General features: G+C 35.4%; 1 protein-coding gene across 1 annotated transcript in view; it reads left to right on the plus strand.

The window, feature by feature from the left end:
• The window catches only part of LOC129226836 (rap1 GTPase-GDP dissociation stimulator 1-like), a 95446-nt gene that overhangs the window by 48382 nt on the left and 20158 nt on the right, over positions 1–26906 (plus strand). The window contains exons 9-10 of the mRNA XM_054861465.1: positions 7229–7360; positions 8013–8150. Of these exons, the coding sequence (XP_054717440.1) occupies positions 7229–7360; positions 8013–8150 (270 nt within the window). The remainder of the gene's footprint in view (positions 1–7228; positions 7361–8012; positions 8151–26906) is intronic.

Here is a 26906-nt window from a genome sequence, read left to right on the forward strand (position 1 = left end):
GGATAATATTGTACTAGATAAATATATGGATTTTTAACTATTCCATTTTTTGAAAAGTTTTTGGGGCATTAAAGTTTCACAAATATTAGAAACAGATTCATTGCTTGTGTTTTAATTTGCGTAATGCATAGCCCTCTGAATGTTTTGTTCATTAATATGTAAATAATTCAAGTATGTATTAAGCACTTATGTTATAACTAACTTGATTTTTTTGTGTGTATGGGGGGGGGCAGGAAACTTTCACCCCAGGCGCTGTCAGCTCTTAGGACAGCCCCTGCGTACTTTGAAATATGAAGAATGAATTAAAAGGAAAGATTTTACTCGAAACATTGGGCACACTCTTGCAGATTTTTTAAAATGTTTTATTAAAATACTCAAGAGTCCCAAGCACAATTTAAATGATCCATATGTCATAGGTTTCCAAGCTCAGCTCTAGGGTATAGTTCAAAGTTTAATCTCGTGGATTTCTAACGGTTGAATATCATTTATATGCTTTTGAAATGTCTGAGTAATGTCCCATTACACCATTTCATGCCAGGCATAAATGTTTTTACGAGTGCATGAACATCAGAGTATCCAATATTATCTCGAAAATTATTTGGAAAGTTATCTCTTAAGACTGAGAATCTCAAATTTTAGTAAACAGCACATGATCATTTTGACATAAACTGAGGTGTTGTATAACTTTCTATCTGCAAGTGAGCTTTGAAATTCTATTAATCGATTGAGATACTTAAAAGAGAATTTGAAAAATGTTATCAATCCTGTCATACAAGGGAACAATTTCTTTGCACAACAGGAAAATATTTCACTCTCAATAATTTGAGATGAAAGACAGCTGGCCCTAAGAAGAATAATGGAAGCAAGAAAACTAACAAAATCCTTACAGTCTGCGAGGAAATTTGTTTATTCTGGCCCTCACTTTGATGAAATGACTACACAAACCGTGACAACTTGCAAGAAATTGACAAGTATGAGCCACCTATTATGAAAAACAATGCAGATTCTGAAATTTTAAATGTAATAAAGGAGCAGGAATGCAGGCTTAATATTTCCATTCCTAACTTTCCATGTCATACTCAAGCAACAGAGCGATATTTTAAAATAGTAACAAAATCAGCAATTTAAGTTTGCAGAGACTAATAACGATATCGCTTCATTTTAGCGACGATTCAGTCACGAGAAAGTATGAACACTTTCAGCATGAACTCAGAGTTCTCTATTCAATTTACCCGAAGATATTCTGCTTTAGTCTGTAGGTCTCTTTCTCTTCCTTTTTTTTTTTGAGCAATCACGATTGCTTATTGTCCTCACTTGACCGTTCTTGGCGTTTGGTTCCTTTTTCAGCTTGGACCAGGCACACCAGCGCCACCACCCACCAGCCTCTGCAGGCGCGGCTCCTCCATTCCTGAGCTATCCGCTTCTCCTGGTCGGAGGCGTCCATGTCCTACACCTACACACACGCCTATGTGCATACACATAGGTCTACGCAAACACAAGCCTTCACACACACAACTATGCAAATGTAACCGCCCAGGAGGAGGGGCTGGCTTGGGGGGGGGGGGGCAGTAGCCGTTTCTAGAAAAAATAACGGACAGGAGCCGTTTCTAGAAACAATAACTCCAATGAGTAGGGTCCTGTCGTAGTTCGTGATTGCGAAAAACATAATTTGAATTCAAAATTTCAGAATTCAAATAATTTTCTTTTTTAAATTTTATTTTACTGTACAGTGATTTATTTATAAATAATATTTATAAATAAAATGCTCTTTACTGAAATAATACAAAAAAATATTTTTTTAGAGCTCTTACCTGTACTTGATTCAAATTGTAACATGTTATAAAGCTTTTGTGTATATTTTCGAATGTGACTTGTCTTTCATCGGAAGTTTGCATCAAAAAAAAAAAGGTAAAATGCTAGGTAGTTTTAATCATATTTATGCTGGTTTAAAGCACATATTTATTGATAACTTTTCTGCCCATTGTCCATTTTAATAGTTTCAAAAATTAATATCTTCGTGATGAAAAAATATCTCTTTTTTTGTCCAATACAAGAATTTAGGCTGCCAAGTGGTGCATGAAGATTTCATCGGACTGTGATGTTATTTTATGTCATAGTATTTCACCCCATTGGGTACCTTTTTCCACCCTGACCAGTTTGAAAAGTTATTAAAAATCAATGTTTTCGTAAAGAAGAAAAAAAGCATTTTTAGACTCAATTTGCAATCTTTGACCGCCTTGCGGCGCATGAAGATATTATCTGACCAACTTGTAATTTCACATGTAATTGTTTAGTCCTTGTGGACAACTTTCTCGCCCTGGCCAATTTGAAATTCCAAAAACAATTTTTTTCGATTCTCACACTTGTTCTATATTCATGTTAAGTTCTGATACACAAAAATACAAAACATTTTTAGTGTACTCTATATATTTTCATTGTTTGTTGAAAGCGTAATGCACCAATACAACTAAGTTTTGAGGAAGTCCAATTTTTACCATATTTGTCTCTCATTTTAGTCTTTTTGCGGTGCATCCGCAATTTTTATTATCCACGATCCGCGGCACTTTTGCCAAACGATTCTGGGGATAATCGGGAGTGTAGTATACGGTTTGGGGTCAAAATGTCGCCGCCGAAATGTCGCGGGACAAAATGTCGCGGCCAAAATGTCGCCGTTCCAAAATGTCGCCGGGCCAAAATGTCGCCTGTCCAAAATGTCGCTGGTCCAAAATGTCGCCGGTCCAAAATGTCGCCGGGTCAAAATGTCGCCGGGCCGAAATGTCGCCGGGCCGAAATGTCGGCGGGCCGAAATGTCGCCGGGCCGAAATGTCGCCGGGCCGAAATGTCGCCGGGCCAAAATGTCGCCGGTCCAAAATGTCGCCGGGCCGAAATGTCGCCGGGCCGAAATGTCGCCGGGCCAAAATGTCGCCGGGCCGAAATGTCGCCGGGCCAAAATGTCGCCGGGCCAAAATGTCGCCGGTCCAAAATGTCGCTGGTCCAAAATGTCGCCGGTCCAAAATGTCGCCGGGCCAAAATATTGCGATCCAAAATGTCGCCGGGACAAAATGTCGCCTGTCCAAAATGTCGCCGGTCCAAAATGTCGCCGGCCCAAAATGTCGACGGGCCAAAATATTGCCGATCCAAAATGTCGTCGGTCCAAAATGTCGCCGGGCTAAAACGTCGCCTGTCCAAAATGTCGTCGATCCAAAATGTCGCCCGGCCAAAATGTCGCCTGTCCAAAATTCGTTTATTCAGTTGGTAAGAAAAATTTAAATGTACAAAAATGATGTTTAACACCAAATTTGCAGAATAAATGGTTACTGCCTTTAATGAATGTCTCCGTTAAAAATGGGACTGGACTAACTGAGTTTCATGATAAATTCTAAAAAGATTATTCCGTTTTGATTCGCAACTCTCGGCTGTTTTTCAGAAAACAAATAGAATACAAGCGTTACGTTATCTTATTTCTTGTGACTCGCTATCTACCAACTGTAAAACGTTCTGACGACGTTCAGTTCTGACGTTCGCTAAATTATTTTAAACTTTTCTTCAAGAATAGTGTGCGTTTGTATGTGACCGATTTCTTGGGGACATTCTACGTCAAAACCTGTTGTAAGAATTCGAACGATACCCGCAAGTACCCATATATGATTTAGGGCTGCGTGGTTTTTTGCGTCAATTCGTTCAAGATAGTGGATTAACTGAACGTTTTCATCGATATGCGTGACTGTCATTGCTCAAAAAATGATGAACGGAATCAAATAAAATGTTAGGAAGCAGCAGGGGGACAGATTTTGGACTCAATAACACCAGAGGGTGGAGCAATCGAATGTTTTTTCCTTTCTTTTTTATTATCTGTGATTGATATATCTCAAAAAGTAATACAGTAGACCCTCGTTTTCAGCGGGTTTATTTTACGCGGTTTCGATTATACGCGGTTGAAGATTTGACACCTTTATTTTATTTACGCAGATGAGTTTCGGTTTTACGCAGATGCGGCAATGCAAACAGGTAACATTTTCCTCTCTTTCAAAACCCAAGCTCCTAAAGATTGCAGATTACACGTAACTAACTGCATTTTGGCGTGCTAATAATCGAACTTGGGTCCTTGGAGACATTTTATGCGATTGGTTCCAGAGCTTTTTCCATCAGAAGTAAAGTGATTAAACTCACACAGTTCAGAACTCACTGGAAGAAGAGCTTTTAGGAGTGACAAAGGAGGTCAAAACCAACGCGGATACCGACTCCGGTGACACACAACCAAAAACGCTCACATTGAAAATTTTCGAACCATCCGTAGACAATAGGAATGATCTTTCTGATTTGTTAGTGAAAGAAGATTCTATCATGGAAATGACGCAAGTGATCATGGATGGGTTAATGCTAAGCAAAGAATTGGAGGAAAAATTCGTAATGACTACCAAAAAACTATCATAGTCAGCTCTTCTTCATAAACAGAACACGAAATTAGTTTGTTTTCTTCATGCATGTTGTGCATAAAAATTGATATAAGTACACATTAAACTTATTATACAATTAGTCATCACTAGAATGAAGTATTTTTTTTAATCTACCGAACCTAATTCCTATTTTGACACTAATATTAGGTCTCAATTTACGCGGTTTCGATTTACGCAGCATTTCCGTGGAACATGACCCCCGCGTAAAACGAGGGTCTACTGTACAAGGGTTAAGACAAAATTTGGTCTACAGGTATATCTTAAAGGGCGAGTTGCTCATTTATTTTTGGCTTCAGTCATCCCAAAAGGATGGATCACTGAATAATTTTTATCGTTTTATGTGACTGCTATATGTCAAGAAGTAATGCGAGGATTCATACAAAAATGTAGTATACAAGTGAAATTAAACGAAAACAGGCCTTATTTTCGTTCTAAGTTGAGTTTCGTAATCGTTTACGTGAGTCAGGGTAATTAAATAAACAATGAAAAATATACTGAATTTATATACGAGAGGTTGAGCATGATATCAATAAAATCTAAATTAGCCGTGTATTCCTTTCATTTTTGTAGCACTTTAACTAGCGTGAGTGTTAAATAAAAACTGAGTTTGCATTCTTATATAATTTGCGTAGTAAAAATTCACTAATTAAAACAGCAATTTTTTCTGAGAGAGAAAAACTTATTTGTTTATTATTATTATTATCAATATTCTTTTCTTTCTGAATTACCAAGCTATATTGAGCTGGAACTATTACTTTTTGAAACTCATTTTAAAAATAAGCCTAGGTCAAAATTGATCTGAATAATCTCATTGATATCAGTTATTTCACCCTACATTATGAAATTTTTTCTTTTCTATTTAAAATTGGAAAATGTGATTAGCTGACAAGCGCTACTTCGCATGCATGAAAGTATCCTCTTGAAAACCTTCAATAAAATAGCTGTTCTGAAATTGTCTCTTGATGTTCTATCGAATATATAAATTTCATGAATGTTGAGAATTGAAAATATTTGTCATCGCGTAGAGTCGTTTTTCAAAAATCTGAGTGTAAGACACCTGTATTAGCAGTTACGGGTTTCATTGATTTCAAAAGATTTGACGGTGAACATTTCGACGTAATTTCAGAATTTTACTCATAAGAGATAGGAGTTCCCACGGCAGTTTTGATCTTACTTTAACCAACGTATATCTCACTGAAAACGTAGTTTTTTTTTTTTTTTTTTTTTACAGTTCTTAGGGTAATGTTGAAAAATCTATGAGAAAATTAAATTTCATTAAGATACTTTTCTACTTTATTTCCACCCTGGCCCGTGATTTCGAATTTTTCCAGTGAAAGGGGAGAGGGAGGATAACGGGCGTATGTATAACCAATGCAAATTTCATAAGATTGCTATAAAAACCACTCCCACTTGTATATAGAAAAAAATTCAAAGTCGAGGGCCATTCCGCCTGATCCCCTAAATGATTGACCTGTCGCTACCGTAATAATATGCTAGAGTGAAGGAGTTATTTGTTTTTACGTCATTACGTCAAAAAATACAAACCGCCTATTCTCTTGCCATATTCAAATTGCGCCTCACTATTCTTTCATTCGCGTTTAGAACAGTTTAGTTTTACTTCCATACCAATTTTTGGTCTGAATCCTTGCGTTACATCTTGATCCTTTATGTTACATCTTGAGTATTATTATTAATCAGATTAAACGAGAAAGAGAATTCCGTTGCAGCAGCCTTTCACATGTTTACGTTTGTAATAGTATACAGAAAAACGTATGTTTTTCTGAAAACTATTAATTTTCTGGAATTAATCTGATGTTTACGAATTAAGACAGGAGAAAACGTTTGGAATTTTTGAAGGAACTTACTATGAAAGGCAATTAATATTCTTTCGCAACTTTTATGCTGGAAAGCATCGACGTACATTTAAATTTTTCATACAAATTGAACTAGCGAATTTTAGGCCGTCGACATTTTGGACCGGCGACATTTTGGACCGGCGACATTTTGGGCCGGCGACATTTTGGGACGGCGACATTTTGGACCGGCGACATTTTGGGCCGGCGACATTGTGGACCGGCGACATTTTGGACCGGCGACATTTTGGACCGGCGACATTTTGTACTGGCGACATTTTGTACTGGCGACATTTTGGACCGGCGACATTTTGGACTGGCGACATTTCGGGCCGGCGACATTGTGGACCGCCGACATTTTGGACTGGCGACATTTTGGGCCGGCGACATTTTGGGCCGGCGACATTTTGGCCGCGATATTTTGTCCCGCGACATTTTGGGCGTATACCGTAGTATACTGCTAAGAGACACTGCATTTCAAATCTTCATTTTATTGTTTGTTGTTTATTGTTGTTTGGATAAAACAAATTCATTTTAAAGGTTCCTTTGAATTTTAAGGAGGCTTGACTGCAATGTTAATTTTCCAAGTTAGTTTGAATTTATCTCAAAGAAAGTTTGATAAAATTCCAATACTCAGTTTCTTAACAGCGATTAGAGAAGAAAAGTGTTGCTGATATAAAAATTTTCGATAAAAAAGTTTGATCCATTACACATACACTTTGATACATTATTCTTCAAAATCTACAAGCACAGATCTTATTCAAGATACGGAGAAAAACATTAATTTTTCATTATATTTTCTTGGGATGTGAACATTTTATATTAGTTTATATTTTGATTTCAAGTTGATAAGCATTAAAAATGTGACTCATAAAAATATGTTTTCATAAGTGCTTTTCGTGCTGCTTTTAATGATAGATGCAAGCATGGAGCATTTGTGGAAAGATGGTGATGGTGTCGTCTACAAAGAAACCTTATCCTGGTTGAAAAGCAATGACGATAATCTCATGATTGCTGGCGCTTTAGCTGCTGGAAATTTTGCACGAAAAGGTTTGAAACTTTCTGCAGTTTTGGGCATTAATATTTACACTTTTGTTAAAGTTTTGCCCTTAGCAACAAAACAGCAAAATGTTAATTTCAATTAAAGTGAAGTTGTTTGATTCTTAATGAAGTTAAAATTGTTGAACTCTTTATTACATAACTATGCGCTAAAAAAAGGCCAAAAAAAGAAAAAATCTCGTATTTGATTTTAATGTAAAGCTTAAATGTAACATTTAGTTGGTATTAATGTTCTGGAGAAATATTTCTTTTCTTTTTTGTAAGTTATTTTATCATTTTCTAAAACCCATTTCCGTTAAATTTCATTTTATATGTTTCAACAATTACATAAGCAACCTTTCATGGAATGCCCTTGTTTTTCTACTAGTTTTACCAACTTCAAAAACTAAGTGTAGTTTATCCATCAGGAGCATTCAAAATGCAATAAAAGTAATTTTACCGTCAGTCAGATGGTTGCTGTTAATTTTTGGTCATAGTAAAGAAAGGACAATAATCTCTTAGTGTGTGAGTTATATTTGAGTTGATTTAACAAACTTGTTATTTCTGTTATCGAGTTGTGTAGTTGATTCCTTTAGTTATATTTTGTTGGGAACTGATTTCGAAACAAAGTGCTTAACTTTGTAAAATTTTTGTAATTTTCTAGATAGTCACTGTATTAAAATGCTTTCTGATGGAATTGTGGAAGAGCTGAGGTCTCTTCTTGAAAAACATTCTGGTAAAGATGGAGACATAAGAATGCAGCATGCTGTGTTGTCAGCCTTACGTAATTTGGCCATTCCCGGTAAGAATTTTACTTGTATTTTTCTTATTTTTTGTATATGAATTTAGGATACTGATGGGATTATAAACAACAGTTCTATTGCTATAACTTGAGCATTTTAATATTAAACTACAACTTTAGTGACCTGTTGTTCAAGTTAAAAAATATTTTTTTTTTAAACCAAAAATAATGTGAATAGAAAGAGCAAGTACAGTATACTCTCAATGTTACTAAGTCGAAGGGACAGTAAAAAAATTTCAAGACATCGAGCCTTCGAGTTAACAAGGTCATAATCATAATGAAATAATATTCAAAAAATTAGTCACAATAGTTGAAAACAAGTGGAAACATACAATGGAAGTTGAAAAAAAATCTTAATACAATAAAAAAAAATTTTAATTTTCAAATGAACCAAAAATAACAGAAAAAAAGAATCAAAATGAACGCTCTATAGTCTGTTCCAATCTAACTTGGCACTGGAAGGAAAGGTACTAGATATACTATTCCGCGTTGAGAAGTAGTTTTCGTAAACTTGGATGTTCAAAAGGCTGTAAATTGACAAATGATGTGACAAAATAGAGATTTTGTATGGCCAAGACATATAGTTGAAACTATTATGTGTTAAATATATTTAGTTTGTAAGTATTTAATTATGAAAGGAAAATCAAACCGCCGGAACTCGACTTCTGTCTTGGCGACGACTTGAGTTTTCAATGTTAAATTTGGCTTTCTCCCCTTAGATCGGCAAATCGCAGAACTTGCTTCTCCCCACTTTGTATCGCCCGGGGAAAAACATCTACTTGTCATTATGACTCTTAAATGAACATCTCCTCATTGTCATCAAAGTATTTCTGTCTGGTCAGTTATCATTTATTGCTTTCCATTGTTACTTCTAAGCAATTAAATATATTTTTAAAAACAGTTTCCATGAGTAGGAAGTAAAAAATGAAATGAAAACATTAGTTTTCAATTATTTACTTGCTGCAGTTACAAATGCATCTTTTTTTTTTTTTATTTGAGATTTATTACTTGGTAGTTTTGAATAGCTTGTGTTTTTACAAAATAGACCCAAACTTCAAGAAAATCATTGTGGAAAAAATCAAGAAAACCCCAATTTTGTTTGAATGTAACATATACCTCTTTCGTGAAAAGGTACATTACATATCCTTGTTACGGCAAAAGTCGTTTTTTTTTGGGGGGGGGGGGGCATTTGACTCATTACATAAAAAAATAATAATTAAAAAAAAAAGATTAAAATGTTGTTAAAAAAGAAATTTGATATTTTTAAAGCATTTATAAATCATTATAAATCAGTTTATTTACAGCACAAATATATGTTTCGCAAATATCACTAGTGAGCCTGATGGCGGCATACAAACCAATTTCTCTTGCTAAGGATCAAACAAAATAAGTTTTATGTACTATAAACTTAAGAACATGAGTTTCAAATTCATAAGTCCAACATGCATTATTTATTTATAGTATCTAGTGCTGAATTAAAATCATTTACAGCCCTAGATAAATTTAAATTGCAGAACTTTCACCCTTTCACTCTTGGTTGATAATATGAAAAATCCTTACTAATATTATAAATGTGAAAGTGAGTTTGTTGTAATTCTTTCACACCTGAACTACCCAACTGATCATCATGAAATTTTGTATACCCACTCTCAAGAGTGCAGAATAGAACATAGGCTACTGTTCACCCGAAAAACAAGTATTCAAAGATTTTTATTCTAATTTTATTGAAAATCATTAATTTACTAATAGGGCTAGGCGACATATTGTAACATATTGATATATATTTATTACCACTGTAATGATATTCAGATTTCAATCTGTCTGACATATCGAAGAACCGGACTTAATTTAGAACTAATTGAAATAATGACTTAAAAATACGTATTCATTCACAATTCTTTGTGCTTAATGAGTGGATCATGCCTGCCAATTCCTCCAGATTTCCTTGAAGTCTTATGGATTTTCATGCCTTTTTTCGTTGACCTGATCACAAGCAAAATTTTCAAGTATTTTCGTGCTTTGCAGAACAAAAAAATTGCATCTCGCCAATTTTGGTGCTAGGAGTGTTTTGTGGATCTGGAAAGCAATGCTGGGCCGTGTTTAAAGTAGTGATGTGCCGGATCGTTAAAAAAGTAGATCCGCGGATATGGATATGGATCCGGATCATTAGCGTCAAGATCCGTGGATACGGATACGGATCTCAAAAAAAAAAAATTTTTTTACCCAATTCAATTATACACGTGTAAAATTTGTTACGGAAGGTATTCCTGTCAGAATAATGGCAGTTTCTTCAAAAAATGTCATCTGAGGCAAAAAAATAATCAAGACTATGATTTACTCTTTAAAGACATCTCCGCTAAAATTGAGGGAGAGTTGGATGGAATGGGTCAGCGCTGCATTAATGCTTAGATGGAATGTGAAAAATTATTTCTAGCTTACTCGGTAGATGTAGGATACAGGAGCAAGAGTAAAGCTGCTACTGAACAGGCTAGAAATAATTTTTCGCATTTTATTTCAGCATAAATGCAGCGCTGACCCATTCCACCGAATTTCTCCGACTGACGAAATACAGAGCCGGGAACACCTTTACAAACAGTAAATAGAGAATTTAGTCGCACTTTTTTTAAAGGATGCTGAGAAAAACAAAAATAAAGAATAACAGAAACCCCAAATCAATAACAAAAACTAATATTAAATAAAAAATTAAAAAAACAAAACATGTCCCAGAGAGCCAACCTCATATTAAGATGAATTTCCCGGGTCAGAGCACACATTTGTTAACAAATATGAACTGACAGCAGGTAAAAATTTTAAATCATTGAGCTTTTTCTCCTTATCTTCCAACTATGAAATTGCTATTAATCACGCATTTAAAGGGTTAGAATTGCATTTAAAATTTTCTTAACAAGATTATAGCTCCTACTGTGTACAAGTTGAAAGTTTAAAATAAATATCAAAAGCAGAAAACTTTGTTCTTTCAATTAGGCCAACATTTTTTGCGTACGGGTAAATTTTTACTACCATAATTGTGAAAAACGTTAAATCGGTTTTTAATCAATATCTCTGGTAATTAGAGTTCTACAAAAACGAGGCCAAGCTAAGAACACTTTTGATCAAAACGAAACGAAACTTTGAACGAAAAATGCACTACGATGAACTACGATGATGAATTACTACCTATTAGGAGCTATGATGCCACAAATAGACACACATATACACATTTTTAAAACTTTTTATCCCTTCCTTTTTGCGACGGGGGGTACAAATTGTCCTCTGAAATGATACCTTATAATTTAAATAGGGAATAAAACCGAATTTAAATGGAATTTAAGTCTTTTATTCAAATATTTAAAAATTTTTAGAATAGAAATAATCCGTTTAAGATCCTTCAAAAAAGTAACGGATACGGATACAGATCTTTGTTTTCCCTCGGATATCCGCGGATACGGATGCGGATATCCGGAACATCATTAGTTTAAAGCCAATAGGGTTGCCATAAGAGAATTCACTCGTTGCATTCAGATACTCAGACAGAATCCAAATTACGTACATCTGGGAACTTTCGACTGACTTAATTTCTGCGATGAATGCACGAAAGTGGGGATTTTATGTAAGTTCTCGCATTCACAGATTTGAAGCCTTAATTATTATAGCAAAGCGAATCTGAGTATACTTATGGTTTTACGTTACGGCGGCAGTTTATTGCAGTTCTTTTGTTTGGTATTTTTTGACTTCTGTTTAAGAGTCGTTATCAAATACCGGATTTAAAAAAGTGAATAAATTTTTGTATTCGTTTTTCAGTTAAATTGCTTGTGAAATAATGACATTGATGAGATAATTGATTTACCTAATAACATGGATTTCGGATCAGATCTGCTGAAGAACATTTAATTGCATATTTAAAATCAGTCTTGAAATATATGTGTATCGTTAAAAAAAACAATAGTTTTAAATTTATTATGTATTTTAATTAACCAAATAACGATTTTTTTTAATACAAATTCACAGTTTACATCAGATTTTTGCCAAATATGGCAGAGAGGTCCTTTGATACTCAAGATTTCTCATTGGGCAGTTTTCGTTCGCAATCGGATCCCCCCTCCCACCAGGGGTTTCCTTTTACAAATGCAAATACAAATGTGACGACCAGCAACAGGCTCTGGGCCCAGCTAGGCTGGTCCTAGTCAATTAATTAGTCCCCAATGAAGATCAATGGCCCTCTTAAAGCTATCCACTCCCTTGCTCATTACCGCCTCTTCCGGTAAGCTATTCCAAGTGCCCACGACCCTGCTAAAGTAGTAGTTTTTCCTGATTTCCAAGTTAGCCTGAGGCTTAAATAGCTTAAAACAATGACCCCTCATCCTGCTTTTCCAGCAAAAATTTAATCCATTTACATCTTTCATTTTGATAAATTTAAATAACTGAATCATGTCCCCTCTGACTCTCCTTTGCTCCAGGCTATACATGTTAAGCCTATTAAGTCTGGTATCATAATCTAAATCTGAGAGTCCCCTTACTAATTTAGTTAGCCTTCTTTGAACCCTTTCCAATACAAAAATATCTTTCTTCAGATAAGGCGACCAAAACTGAACAGCATACTCCAAATGAGGTCTTACTAAACTCCTATATAAAGGCAGAAGAACTTTCTTAGATTTGTTTGAAATAGATCTATTGATGAACCCAAGCATTTTGTTGGCTTTGTTACTAGCAATACTGCACTGTTGACTAAACTTGAAGTCCTGATTTATAAAGACACCCAGATCCATAACATTTTCTGCCTGATTTATGACTGAACCCTGTAAACGATATCTCATACGCTTATTTCCATGACCTAAGTGTAGCACTTGACATTTCCCTACATTAACTGCCATACCCCATTTATCTGCCCACTTAGTAATATGATCTAAATCCTCTTGCAGCTGTTTTACTTGTTCTTCATTTTCAACAATCCCCATAACTTTTACATCGTCAGCAAAACAATTCATGCTTCCAGAAATATTTTCATTGATGTCATTCATAAATATAATAAACAAAAGAGGCCCTAAAACTGATCCCTGAGGAACCCCACTTAAAACATCGCTCCAATTAGAAAGATTTCCTCTCACAACTACTCTTTGCTTCCTACCAGTAAGCCAATTTCTAACCCAAAGTAAAGTTTTTCCTCCTATTCCAATGTCAGCTAACTTGCTGAGAAGAGCAACATGCGGTCCCTTGTCAAAAGCTTTTTGAAAATCAATATAAACAACATCCACACATTTTTTGTTATCTAAAGCTGAGGTAACCTTGTCGAAGAAATGCAATAAATTAGTAGTACAGGATTTACCTTTCCGGAAACCATACTGCAAACTAGTCAACAGACTATTAGTCTCTAAGAACATCATGATCTTAATTTTGATCAAAGTTTCGAAAATCTTACAAATCACCGAAGTCAAACTTACAGGTCTATAATTCCCAGCAATACCTTTAGACCCCTTCTTGAAGAGTGGCGTTATGTTAGCCAGCTTCCAGTCCTCTGGCACCGTCCCCGAGTTATAAGAAGCATTGAAAATATTCAAAATAACATCCACTAATTCCTCTGCACATTCAACTAACATTTTTGGATAAATATTATCTGGTCCCGGAGCTTTAGTTGCATTAATCTTTTTCAAATGAAATAAAACCTCCTCCCTGGAAAATACAAAATCCTCAAGCTGTATAATAGCTTGTGTCTTGTTAGTGTCAACTGTTGAGATACAGTTATCGTTAAACACACTGGAAAAAAAGTTATTCAGAACATTTGCAATATCCTTATCGTTTTGGATTAAATTTCCATACTCCTCAACCAAAGGCCCAATTTGACTGTTTCGAGCTTTCCCAGAATTAGTGTAAGCAAAAAACCTCTTAGGGTTCCCATCAATGTCATCTGCCAGCCTTTGCTCCAATTCCCTTTTCTGAATCCGTACCAAATACTTAAAATTTCGCCTTGCCTTACCATACTGGAGCCTCTCCGCACTCTGACCAGTTTCTTTAAATTTACGAAAAGTGGCTTGCTTATAATTAAGAGCTTCTTTAGTCTCCCTGGAGAACCACATGGGCCAAATTTTGGTATTAACACCTTTTCTCCTAAATGGAACATAGTCCCCAACGGTTTTTAGCAAGTTTATCCTTAAATTCCGTCCACTGCTGATCTACGTCGCTATTTTCCAACCCTGACGAAAAAACCTCTTTCAAGCTCTGCCTAAGTGCAACAAAATCAGTGTTTCTGAAATTGGGCACAAACCTAAAATTATCATCTTTGCACACTTCAAATTTAACCCGGAACCTAATGCTGTTATGATCACTATCTCCAATATGCTCCCCTACACTCAACCCCTGAACAAAACTACCTATGTCACAAAAAACTAGATCCAAAATTGCCTTCTCTCGAGTTCCCTGATTTACAACTTGATCTAAGAAACAGTCACCAATTACTTTTAAAAATTCCTCTTCATTGCCATTACCAGGATAAAAATTATTCCAATCAATACCCGGAAAATTGAAATCCCCCATTATGATAACGGATCCCTTACTGGACATGTCACTAATAATACGATACATCTGTTCATCTTGTCCCTGGTTTGAATTAGGTGGCCTATAAATGTTTCCACCACAGTTACAAAACCACAGTGGTCATCTGATCTTTGCGAAATTTGGCACAGCGGTTCTTTGATGCTTAGGAATTTTACTAGGGAGTTTTTCGCCTACCTATGAGAAAGGGGGTGGGGTGCGAAAACACCCCACGGGGGTTTTTCATTTTCAAATCCAGTTTATGTCGGATTTTTTCAAAATTTTGCATCGAGGACCCTTGATACTAAAACATTGACATATAGGGCAGTTTTCATTCCGCAATCGGATCTCCCCCCTCCCACCGGGGTTTCTTTTACGAATCAACAGTTTTCGCCGTATCTTTGCCAAATTTGGATCAGCGATTCTTTGATGCTTAGGGATTTCATAGGGAGTTTTTCGCCTACCAATGAAAGGGGGGGGCAACCCCCCCCCCCCCCCCCCCCCCCCCCCGGAGGTTTTCCCTATGCAAATTTAGTTTACGTCGGATTTTTTCAAAAATTTTGTAGACAGGTCTTTTGATGCTCCAAAATTTACTTAGGGTAGTTTTCGTGCGCAATGGAGGGCAACCCTTCCTCCCACAGGGGACTTCTTTATACAGATCCACAGTTTTTGTCGGATCTTTGCGGTTCTTTGATGCTTAGGAATTTTCATAGGGAGTTTTTCACCTACCTATGAGGGAGGAAGTAGTGTGCGAAAACACCCCACATAGGTTTTCCTTATGCAAATCCAGTTGACTTCGTATTTTTGCAAAATTTTGCATAGAGGTCAATTGATACTCGAGAATTACCATATAGTGCTGTTTTCATTAGCATTCGGACCTCCCCCCCTTCCCACCGGGGGTTTCCTTTTAGGGATCCACAGTTTTCATCAAATCTTTGCCAAACTTGGGTCAGCGATTCCTTGATACTTAGAATTTTCATAGGATGTTTTTCGCCTACTGATGAGGGAGGGGGCGGGCGCAAAAACACGCCACGGAGGTTTTCCTTATGCAAATCCAGTTTACTTCAGATTTTTGCGAAATTTTGCACAGAGGTCCCTTGATACTCAAGGATTCACATATAGGGCAGTTTTCATTCGCAATCGGACCTCCCTCCCACTGAGGATTTCCTTTTATGAATCCAGTTTTCTTTGGATCTTTGCCAAATTTGGATCAGTGATTCTTTGATGCTTAGAAATTTTCATAGGAAGTTTTTCGCCTACCAATGAGGGAGGGAAGGGGGGAGCGAATTTTCCTTAGTCAAATCCAGTTTAGGTTGGATTTTTGCAAAAATTTTGTAGGCAGGTCCTTTGATGCTCAAGAATTCACTTAGGGTAGTTTTCGTTCGCAATGGGGGCCACCCATGGGTGCAAGATCTTTCGTCTCAGGATGGATTTCCGTCTTGACAAAATTTCCAAGACAGAGGATACCTATACGCGATTAGAGCAAAGTGTGTGTGCATACTGGGAACTATAAGGGATTTTGAAGCTTCAATAAAAATCGGAATTCTGGAAAGGATCCGGAAAACCTTAAACTGGTTTCAAACACCGATGGGTAATTAACTGTTCCTGCATTTTTGACATGCTACTGTTAAATATCTACCAAAACTTGATAAATCCCTGAGTATGTCTTTCAATCTTATCCTCTCTAGAATGGAAATGGGGAGGGGGGAATAAAGGAAACAAGAAAAATAACGGCAGTACGAGCTCGTGAAATTCCGAAATCTATTCTAATCCGAAAGATATTTGTAACTGAAGTCTTTTAGGCTGTCTTTGAAAATGTCAAGGGGGGGGGGCTCTCTTTAGGCGAAATTTCAAAACTGGAGTCTTAAAAGCGCAATTTTAGACCATTTTTAGTGAACACAGGAGGTGGGGTTCGAGGGTTCCCTCTCAACCCCCCACCCCTGAAAATTTTTCAAAGCTGCTGTATCCAAAACTGTTTCAGGCAATCTTTGGGGGGGACATAAAAAGAGGGAATTTGAAGGCTTTCTCTCAGTAAATTAAAAAATTTAAGGCTCTCTTTGGTGATGAAAAGGGGTATGAGTGGTGCCAGTTCACTTGCTTAAAAAATTTATGAAACTAGAGTAGCAAAACCGCGAATTTAGTGAACTTAGGGGAATTAGTTCGGGGAGGGGGGCTCTCCCCCGAGAATTAATCTATGCTGAAGTATTGAAATGCTAATTCGGGGATCTCTCTCTCTCGAAACAGCTTTGAAATTGACGTGTGAATACTATTAGTTGTCACTGGAGGGGGGGGGGGGGTGGATAGCTCTTTCAGTAAAAAAAATAATCTAAAACACAAACCTTCACTGTCGGTGGTGAACACAAAGGCAGGGGGGGGGGGGATTCCGCTGCTCCTCCCGAAAAACTTTTGTTTCTGAAGTTTTAAGAACTCTGTTTTTGGCTATCTTTGAATGACTTAAGGGGGGAGAGAGTCGGAAATTTCTTCCAAAAATAAGGTCTTTAAAGTTTTATACTATCATTAGTCATGTATATAGGCAAAGGGGTACTGTTCCTAGAAAAAAATTTGAAACTGGAACCTTAAAAATGCAAATTTAGGACATTTGTAGTGAGCTTAGGGGAAGGGGTTAGGGAATTCTCTTCCAAAAAGTTTTCGAAGATGAAATATTTAATACGCTAATTTAGGTTGTACTTGAGTGCCTTAAGAGGGATGTGATTCGAGGGCCCTAACTGGGTGAGTACTCAGTTCCTCTATTGTTTATTTTTTAAATTAGTGAATATTGGAAAGTGTACTGCGTTAATAATATGTATATCTACTTCACTGCGGTTTGTTTTATTACTGATTTTCCACCTGCTATCTTATAAAAGAATTATCTTTCAAACCCGAACGGTTTTACCCCTAACATCATCAATCATCGTTTAAAATAACATCATTGGAACTTCAGTTTCATAATTTTGGTGAAGGGGAGTTCCTGCACTTCATCCCTTCGATAATGCATTCAAAAAACTTATATACGTCATGAGAAACGGCGTTTTATTTTGTTTTCAGGGCTTCAATTTCAAAAAAATTCCGAAGAGTGCCGCCCTACCCCCCCTCTCTAATGTTTTTAAAGATCGCCTAATATTGCGATTTTTGAATTGCAGTTTGAAAAAAATGCTGTAAGAGAGTTTCTGAACTCCATCCTTTCCCTGGATGTTACCAAAATGACTTACCATTGCATTTTTAGGACTTAAATTAATAAAAAGATCCCCCAGAACCCCTCTTTTTACTATTGGCGGCTGTCTACATTTACGTTTTAGGAACTACAATGTGAAAAAAGTGCCAAAGAGAGGAATACACACACACAAAAAAAAAAGCTACACTTAAAACTAGATTTATCTAGATACAAATGTCAAAAGCTTAAAATTCCAAAACTAGCAAAACTAGCATAGTAAAAACCAACAACATTTATTTGTATAGAATTTTTGTTCAGCGCACATGTGTGGAGGGGGAGGGGGGGTTCAAAATATTTTCCGTCTGGAACACATCATCAAACTTGCACCCATGGGGTCACTCTGGGGATTTCTTTATAAAATCCAGTTTTCGTCAGATCCGTGCCAAAATTGGCGCAGCGGTCCTTTGATGCTCAGAAATTCACATAAGTTTTTCTCATCAAAATGGGGTGTATAGGAACCTTCTTGGGGGTTTAGCTAGAAAATCTAGAATGATTACGAAAAATTCCAATGATGTCTAAATTTAAATTTTGAGTCATGAAATTGTGCTTTCTACAAATTGACGAGAAATGTTTGTGCTATTTTTGATCTTTCTTTTCAAACCCTGATTGTTAATTATGTGTCACTAGATGAAACTTTTATTTTCGAGGTAGACCGTGCAACGTCGGGTAATGCAGCTAGTGACATATAAATCAAAAGTATATTTCATAGTTCTGAGGTTTAATGGGGGTGTATGGTGTGATGATGGTGAGGTAGAACCTGGGGGCTCAGCCCCAGGGTTATCCATTGGATCTACAAGATGGTTATCTGTCCCATCATTACGTATGGCTCTATTGTCTGGTGGTCAAGAACTAAACTTGACATTGCTAAAAATGAGCTTAACAAGCTGCAGAGGTTAGTCTGCATAGCCATGACTGGCTGTATTAGGACAACGCCTACTGCTGCGCTGGAACTACTTTTAGGTTTATGTCCGCTCCATATGCGGATTGAAGCTGAAGCTTTCCTGTGTATGGAGAGGCTTAAATGCTCAAATCAATGGAAAGCCTACTCTTGTTACCTTTCCTGGAAGTACTTTGATGAGGATGTACTTACTCATCCTCTTTCTGGCCTGCCAAGTGACTACATGCTTGGCGAGTATGCTTTTGATAAGCCATATCATGTTATCTTTCCTTCTAGGAGTGACTGGAGGGATGTTACCTTATCTCATGAGTCATTCCATTTCAAATCAGGGCAGGCAGGTATGAAAAGTGTTATATGACCATCACCGATTTTTTTGAAAAAAATACAGTAGTTACAACTAAGGTACATATGAACTATCCCAAAAGGATTTTGCAAGAAAAATTTTTTTTCTTCAGTTACAGCCTATTAAAATTCTGCACAAAATCCGCCATTTTGGAAAAAACCGGCAAAACACTCCATTTGAAATGGACACTATTTCCAAAGTATTTAACCTATTCAAATAATTCTTTTTTCTAAAAATAAATAAGGACCCATATATCCTCTAGACATAGTTTTTGAAAGTTTAGTTAGGTGTTTTGATAAAGAAAAAAATTCATTTTTGCCGCCAAAAAACTGCATTTTTACCAATTTTATGATTTTTTTTCTCCATGAAAAAAAAAGTTTTTTTTTACTAAACGGAGATGGCAGTCTAAAGCCCTTATATGATAGTTTCATAACATATTTTATTAGAATCCTTGAGTGCATACAGCCTCGTAAATAAAATTTGAAATTTTCAAAAATTAGCGATATTTGAAGTGATTTTACTCAAAAAAACCCATTTTTTAAAAATCTAAAAATTGGCTCATTTGTACCCCATATAATGCTTAACTAGTGGATAGACACCGCATCCGGTATTTTTTCCCATAAAATGTTTTATGATTTTTTGAAAGTGACCTTATCGCCCATGGCATGCATGTAAAATAAAAATGTCTAATAATTTCAGTCACTGAAAATCTGATTACATTAATGCCTAATAGCTACAAAAACGGTGCACTTTATCAGGAACAACTAAAATCTTACTGACTTTTAATAATATATCAGTAACAAACTGCTTTTGATGATCCAGTCAATTCGTCTTTTTGTAAGACTCTGTGTGTAGTTTATAGGTAGAAAAGCCTTTGGTGATTATATTAATGACTAGCTATGATAATGATGTACTTTATCAGTAACAGTTAAAATCTTTCCTTTTTTTTAAATAAATATTAGTTTACTTCGTCTCCAAAGCTATGCATTCACCGTTACTTTCATATGCAACAACAAATCATATTTTTTCTCTTTCAATAGTCATTCTCTTCAACTCAATTACACGACAGGGGAAATCATCAAAAGGAAGAACAATACAATGCATTTAAAACGATTAATTTTAATTTCGTGCTTTGGTTGTCATTGGCGAATGTTGTCACATAATTTTTGGATCCTACCTCGTATAATTACTTTTATACGTAAGAATATTTATACTAAATTCAAACCGTAAAACTCACTTCTAGTTTAAGAATTTAAAAAGCCCACCTGTTTTATGAGAGAAGTAATCAATTGAACATGGTTGTAAGTTGAGGTAACCAAACAGATCTCACTAAAGGTGACTATTATAGCCAGGGATCCAATTTCTAACAAAAGAAGTGCAGGATCCCTATAGTCTTCAGAACTTGTTTTAATGCTTAAGTGGCCTGAATTCGGTCAAAAATACAAAAATTCGAGTAAAACAAATAAGGAAGTATGGGAGCTCAGCTCCCATAACAATTAGGTGCTGATCAACAGAAAAATATATTTATATAACGAAATACAAAAAGGCGAATTGACTGGGTCATCAGATATTTTGAAAAAAACTGCTGGGTTTTATGCAGAATGGCATAGGAATGATGTGAAAAAAAATTGGACTTCATATTCGAATTCAGTTTTGCGTTATTTTGGTTTTACTACAAAGTTTCAAGGTGTACGAACGCTTTTGGGAGCCACTGAATTAGTCATTAATATAATCACCAAAGGCTCTTCTATCTATAAACTACACACATAGTCTTACAAAAAGACGAATTGACTGGGTCGTCAAAAGCGGCTTGATATTGCTATATTATTAAAAGTCAGTAAAATTTTATTTGTTGCTGATACAGTGCACCATCATTGTAGCTATTAGGCATTAATCCATTAATATGATTAGATTTTCAGTGACTGAAATTATTAGAAATTTTTATTTTACATGCATGCCATGGGCGATAAGGTCACTTTCAAAAAATCATAAAACATTTTATGGGAAAAAATACTGGATGCGGTGTCTATCCACTTGTTAAGCATTATATGGGGTTCAAATGAGCCAATTTTTAGATTTTTAAAAAATGGGTTTTTTGAGTAAAATGACTTCAAAAATCGCTAATTTTTGAAAATTTTTAAAATTTCAAATTTTATTTCCGAGGCTGTATGTATCCAAGGATTCTAATAAAATATATTATGAAACTATCATATAAGGGCTTTAGACTGCCATCTCCGTTTAGTAAAAAAAACTTTTTTTCCATGGAGAAAAAAAATCATGAAATCGGTAAAAATGCAATTTTTTTGCTGCAAAAATGAATTTTTTTCTTTATCAAAAAATCTAACTAAACTTTCAAAAATGATGTCTAGAGGATATATGGGTCCGTATTTATTTTTAGAAAAAAGAATTATTCGAATAGGTTAAATACTTTTGAAATAGTGTCCATTTCAAATGGAGTGTTTTGCCGGTTTTTTCCAAAATGGCGGATTTTGTGCAGAATTTTAATGGGTTGTAACTGAAGAAAAAAAATTTTTCTTGCAAAATCCTTTTGTTATATTTCATATGTCCCTTAGTTGTAACTACTGTAATTTTTTCAAAAAAATCGGTGATGGTCATGTGACAGACCCTGCCTGATCTGAAATGGAATGGCTCTCGGTAAAGATTGCACTCTCTGGTACACCGATGGTTCTAAGATGAATGAAAGGACTGGGGCTGGGGCTTTTTGTCCCGGCGATGGTATTGAATATTCCTGTCCTCTGGGCAAGTTTACTTCTGTTTTTCAGGCTGAAATTTATGCTATCCTGGTATGTTGTGGTATTTGCCTGAGTCGTGGCTATAGAGACCGTTGTGTTCATATATGCTCTGATAGTCAGGCTGCCTTAAACGCACTCAAGAAGGTTGTTATGACATCCCACATCGTTTGGGAGTGCTATAATTTGCTCTGCAATCTTGCAAAGCTGAACAAGGTTACCCTTTGCTGGGTACCTGGACACTCTGGAGTGCAGGGAAATGAAAAGGCCGACTATCTTGCTCGGAATGGTTCTGATATCCCTTTTGTTGGCCCTGAGCCAGCAATTGGGATTTCGAAAAATCTTATTAGAACTGCTGTTTTTGATATTTTTGGTAAAAACAGTGTAATAACTGGCGCAACCTTGATGGACAGCGGCAGGCGAAAGAACTTAATAGAGGTTGCCCTAGTATTAGGGCAAAGGAGCTCTTAAGTCTGAACCGCAACAGCATCAGAAGAGCTATTGGCCTCCTTACTGGTCACTGTACCTTGAAGCGGCATCTTACTATTATGGGCGTGTCTGATGACCCAATTTGTAGAGGCTGTCGGTTTCATGAGGAAACTGTTGCACATATTCTGTGTGATTGTGAGACCTTTTCTGCCTATAGGTTTGAACACCTTGGCCGCCACTTACTTGATCCTTGGGAAATCTATGACATTCCCGTTAAATGCCTGCTAATCTTTGCTACGGCTACTGGTCTTTTTTAAGATTTTTGTTTGGGGTTTAGTACAATAGACCTCTGGTCGCAGTGCTTGGCTCTGCTGAGCCCCCCTCTCTTTCATTTCATTCATTTCATGGTGTGATAGTTTCCAAAACTTATAACTGCATTCTTTAAAGATTTATTATTAGTATTTTACTTAATGTTACTCAACTAAAAAGTTAAAAGTCTTAAAGCAAGAGCTATTAAATGACTAAAAATAAACAATTTAAGATGGGTCATTCCATGCAAAATGAGCAAATCAGCTGTGGCTGACATGTCACAGATTTCAATGAAAATTTTTATTTAGGTAAAATATACACATCTATGAGGGAATGCAAAGTGTGGAAGTTTAAAAACTGTTTGTTGCTTTGTTATTGAAATTAGAAGTTGATGCTTGCGCTAAGCCTAAATTTTCAGAGTTCATTGCTGCCAGTTTGTGACTCAATAACTCCATAATTTATATACGTACACATAAAAAATAAATATTTCCGCATTCTATAAACAAATCTATATTGGGAAAGAGCAAAATAAAATTTATTCGGATCTTTTTTTGAATCTGAGATATTAACAAAGATTGAAATTTTGCCAATTTACTTCAGATTTCAAATCACTCTTCTAGCTCTTTTAATGAAAAAATAACAGTAAAAATGATTCAGGTTGAAAAACTATCTATGACTAACTATCTGCTCTAATTTAGTAATTGTTTATGAATTTCTTGATGACAAAATAGTACTTTAAAAAATTGAAAATTTCATTTTTTCCTCTATTTCAGATGTTTTTTTGAAGATGAGGGAATGCTCTAAATTTACTCAATTTTGTTTACGTTACATATTGAAGTGTCTTTTAGATGCTACTAAATTTTAATCATTGGTATCAGTGTATTTTTGTTACTAGAGTAACTTGAACTTAAGCAAAATTTCATTAGTTACTTCTTTTTATTGTAAGTTTAGAAAAACTAACCATTTCTTTCCTGTATAACGAATAAATACCTTTGTGCTGAAAATTCAAAACATCAGTAATCCAACGTCAGAAAGCACAAATATTGCAAGATATTGCAGACACGTGTTTCGGTGTTACAAGGAACACCTTTTTCAATGCAAAGAAATGTGAGCTTCTGGATAAAAAGTCATCCGAGGAAAGCAACACGAGATAGTATAACAGGAGATAGTATAAATATCAAAAACTAGAAATTAAACAAAACAAAAAAGATAAAATGACACCATGGAGGCAAAATTTATTATATAATCCCATCAGGAAAAAAACTGTTTAGTAATAAATTTTCCAAGAAAACCCATAAACAATGCAAAAAGTCCAAAAATGAAACCACTCTGAATAAATTAGCAATAAATTTACCAGCGGGAAAAACTATGTATGAAAGCAATGTATCAAATGGAGAAATGCATTTAAGAACAAAGTGAAGGATAAACATATTGGAATTAGTTAATCACCAGACGAAATAAGAAAGCAAAAAATGAAAAAAATAAAAGTAAGAAATGTACGACGTTTACATAAAAAATAATATAAAAACTAAACCAATTTTAACAAAGGAGTCCACACAGAAGAAAAATAGGGAATTGCAGTAAGATCATTGACTAAATTAGAACGGTTCCTCAGGATGTGGAAAGATTCCCAAAAATCAAGATCCAACGAATTGGGGCATTTTTGGATAATTTGATAAGAGTTAAAATAAAAAGAATGATTTGATTCCCAACAGTGTTGGGCAATACTGGATTTATTCAGCTGTTGTTTCCTCACATAGTTTTGATGTTCTTTTAACCGAAATTTCAAAGAACGGTGGGTCTGTCCGATGTATCCGAGTCCGCAATTGCAAACAATTTTATAGATCCCACAACAATTAAGAGGATGAATAGGATCTTTAAGAGAAGAGAAAGAAAGTTTATTAATAGGAGAAAATACCACTTGGAATTGGAATCGCTTCAGAATCTTAGCAACCTGAAAACTAATACCAGGGAAGAAAGGCAGAACAACTAAATTCTTAGTGTTAAAAGTTCTATTAAGAGCAATATTTTGAGATTTTTTGCAAAGTTTTTTATAAATGGAATCAACTAAGGTGGGCGGATAGTCGCTATCAACAGCCACAGCTCTTAAATAGTTGAGTTCCGCATTAAGAAGCTCAGGTGAAGAACAAATATTCATTGCACGATAAACAAATGTGTTGAAAGCTGAATATTTTTGATTAGGAGGGTGAGACGATAATCTATGTGGGGGTAATGAAACAGCAAAAGGTTTGCGATATACTGTAGTTTCAAAACCGGACTCAGTTCGAGAAACGAGAACATCCAGAAATGGAAGGCAATTATTCTGTTCTTTTTCACAAGAGAATTGAATATGAAGATCAATGGAATTTAAAATAGATAAAGCATCATCAATGCTTAGTTGATCGTGATTCATAAGAACAAAACAGTCATCAACATAGCGAACATAGAATTGAAACTGTAGTTTCTGAAACAACTTGAGCTCAAAGTAATGCATGTAAATATCACTAAGGATGGGGCTAAGTGGGTTTCCCATTGCCAAACCATCCGACATTGTATAAAATTTAGCATTAAAAACAAAGGAACATTGCTTTAGACAAGTATGAGTAAGGAAAACTAAATCCTCAATTTCCTTAAAAGTAAAATGAAATTCAGACAGTCTACTCTGAAGGCATAACAATGAACCCTCGACCGGAACGTTCGTAAATAATGAGTTCACATCAAAAGAAGCCATAAAAGAATTATTTGGAAAGCAATTCTGAATTTTTTTGACAAAATCGATAGAGTTTTTTACAGTGAATACATTATGACTCATAAGAGGAGAAAACACAGAGACTAAATATTTTGCAAGTTTATAAGAAGCCGTACCAATATTGGAAACAATCGACCTGAAAGGAATGCCAGCTTTATGTACCTTAGGTAAAGCATAAAATCTAGCGCAATTAGCAATAGAAGGAATAACACAGCGTTTAACATTTAATGGAATAGACGGAACAGACTTGACAGCAGAAGAAATAGTCTTTAACTCATTTTCACTCGGATCTTTAGAAATCTCTAAGTATGGACCAGAAGAAATCAAATCATTAGTTTTGTCAACATAAGATGATTTGTCAAGAACAACAATTTGACCACCCTTGTCAGCTTTGGTAACAACAATATCTGAATTAGAAATTAAATTCTTTACAGTACGACTAACAGTATTAGTAAAGACGGGATTGGAAATTCTAGAATTAAAGTCCACATTAGAAGCAATAAGATGCCTAACGCAATCTTTTTGATTGGATGATAAGGCACTAAATTTAAAAGCTTTCTCAATAGGAGCAATAAGCTTAGAAAAAGAAGGTTTGCTGGCCAGAGCAAAGTTATCATTGCATTTCAGAGCATTAATTTGAGAACTGTTTAAAGGAACACTTGAAATATTAACGACAACATTTTTATTTACCACTGGTAAATTTTCCGAAGGAACAACTTTCGAATTTCTATAAAGTTTAGCTAATTTCTTTTTCAAAACAACTTGATGATTCTCCGAAGAACGAAGGGTTCTAGACCAAGAAGTTCTATCAACATAATCAAAATCAGAAATAAAATTTGATATAGAGAGATGCAAATCATAGAGCTCACGTTCAATAAACGAGAGGCATTTCCTAGTTTCTTGGATCGAAGCTCTAAGTAGAGCCAATTTCGACCGAAAAATAACTTTATCAATTTTTACAGACCGTGGTAAGTTACATTTCAAAGAAATAAAATTCGGAATAACTTTCCTGCGCCTACATTCTTGAAGAAATTTTAAGTGGTTCAAAAAGCGAAACTTCTTAATACGAAGATTGAAAAACCTATTAATTTGAGACATTACAAAAACAAAATATCAAAGCACATAAGAACAAATTATTATCAAAAATACAAATCAAATTAAAACAGTAACAAGGCAAAATAAGAAAAATGAAGCAAAATTCAAAAACTACCAGATATAACAAATACAACCAAAAATTCAAGGCAAGAAGAAAGAAAAAAGAAAGTAGAATGCAAATGTACGGCCTGTTTAAGCCAACTAAATAACGAATAAATACCTTTGTGCTGAAAATTCAAAACATCAGTAATCCAACGTCAGAAAGCACAAATATTGCAAGACTTGCAATATTTGTGCTTTCTGACGTTGGATTACTGATGTTTTGCATTTCTTTCCTGTTTCATTTTCTCAAAAGCATGTTTATGAAGTACTTGTTAAAATGTACATTTTTTAGAAATCGAAATAAATGTTAGATATACTTGCTTTTGCATCATTGAGTCGTTTATC

This window comes from Uloborus diversus, chromosome 7 (assembly GCF_026930045.1).
Source record: "Uloborus diversus isolate 005 chromosome 7, Udiv.v.3.1, whole genome shotgun sequence".
Classification (NCBI taxonomy): Eukaryota; Metazoa; Arthropoda; class Arachnida; order Araneae; family Uloboridae; genus Uloborus; species Uloborus diversus.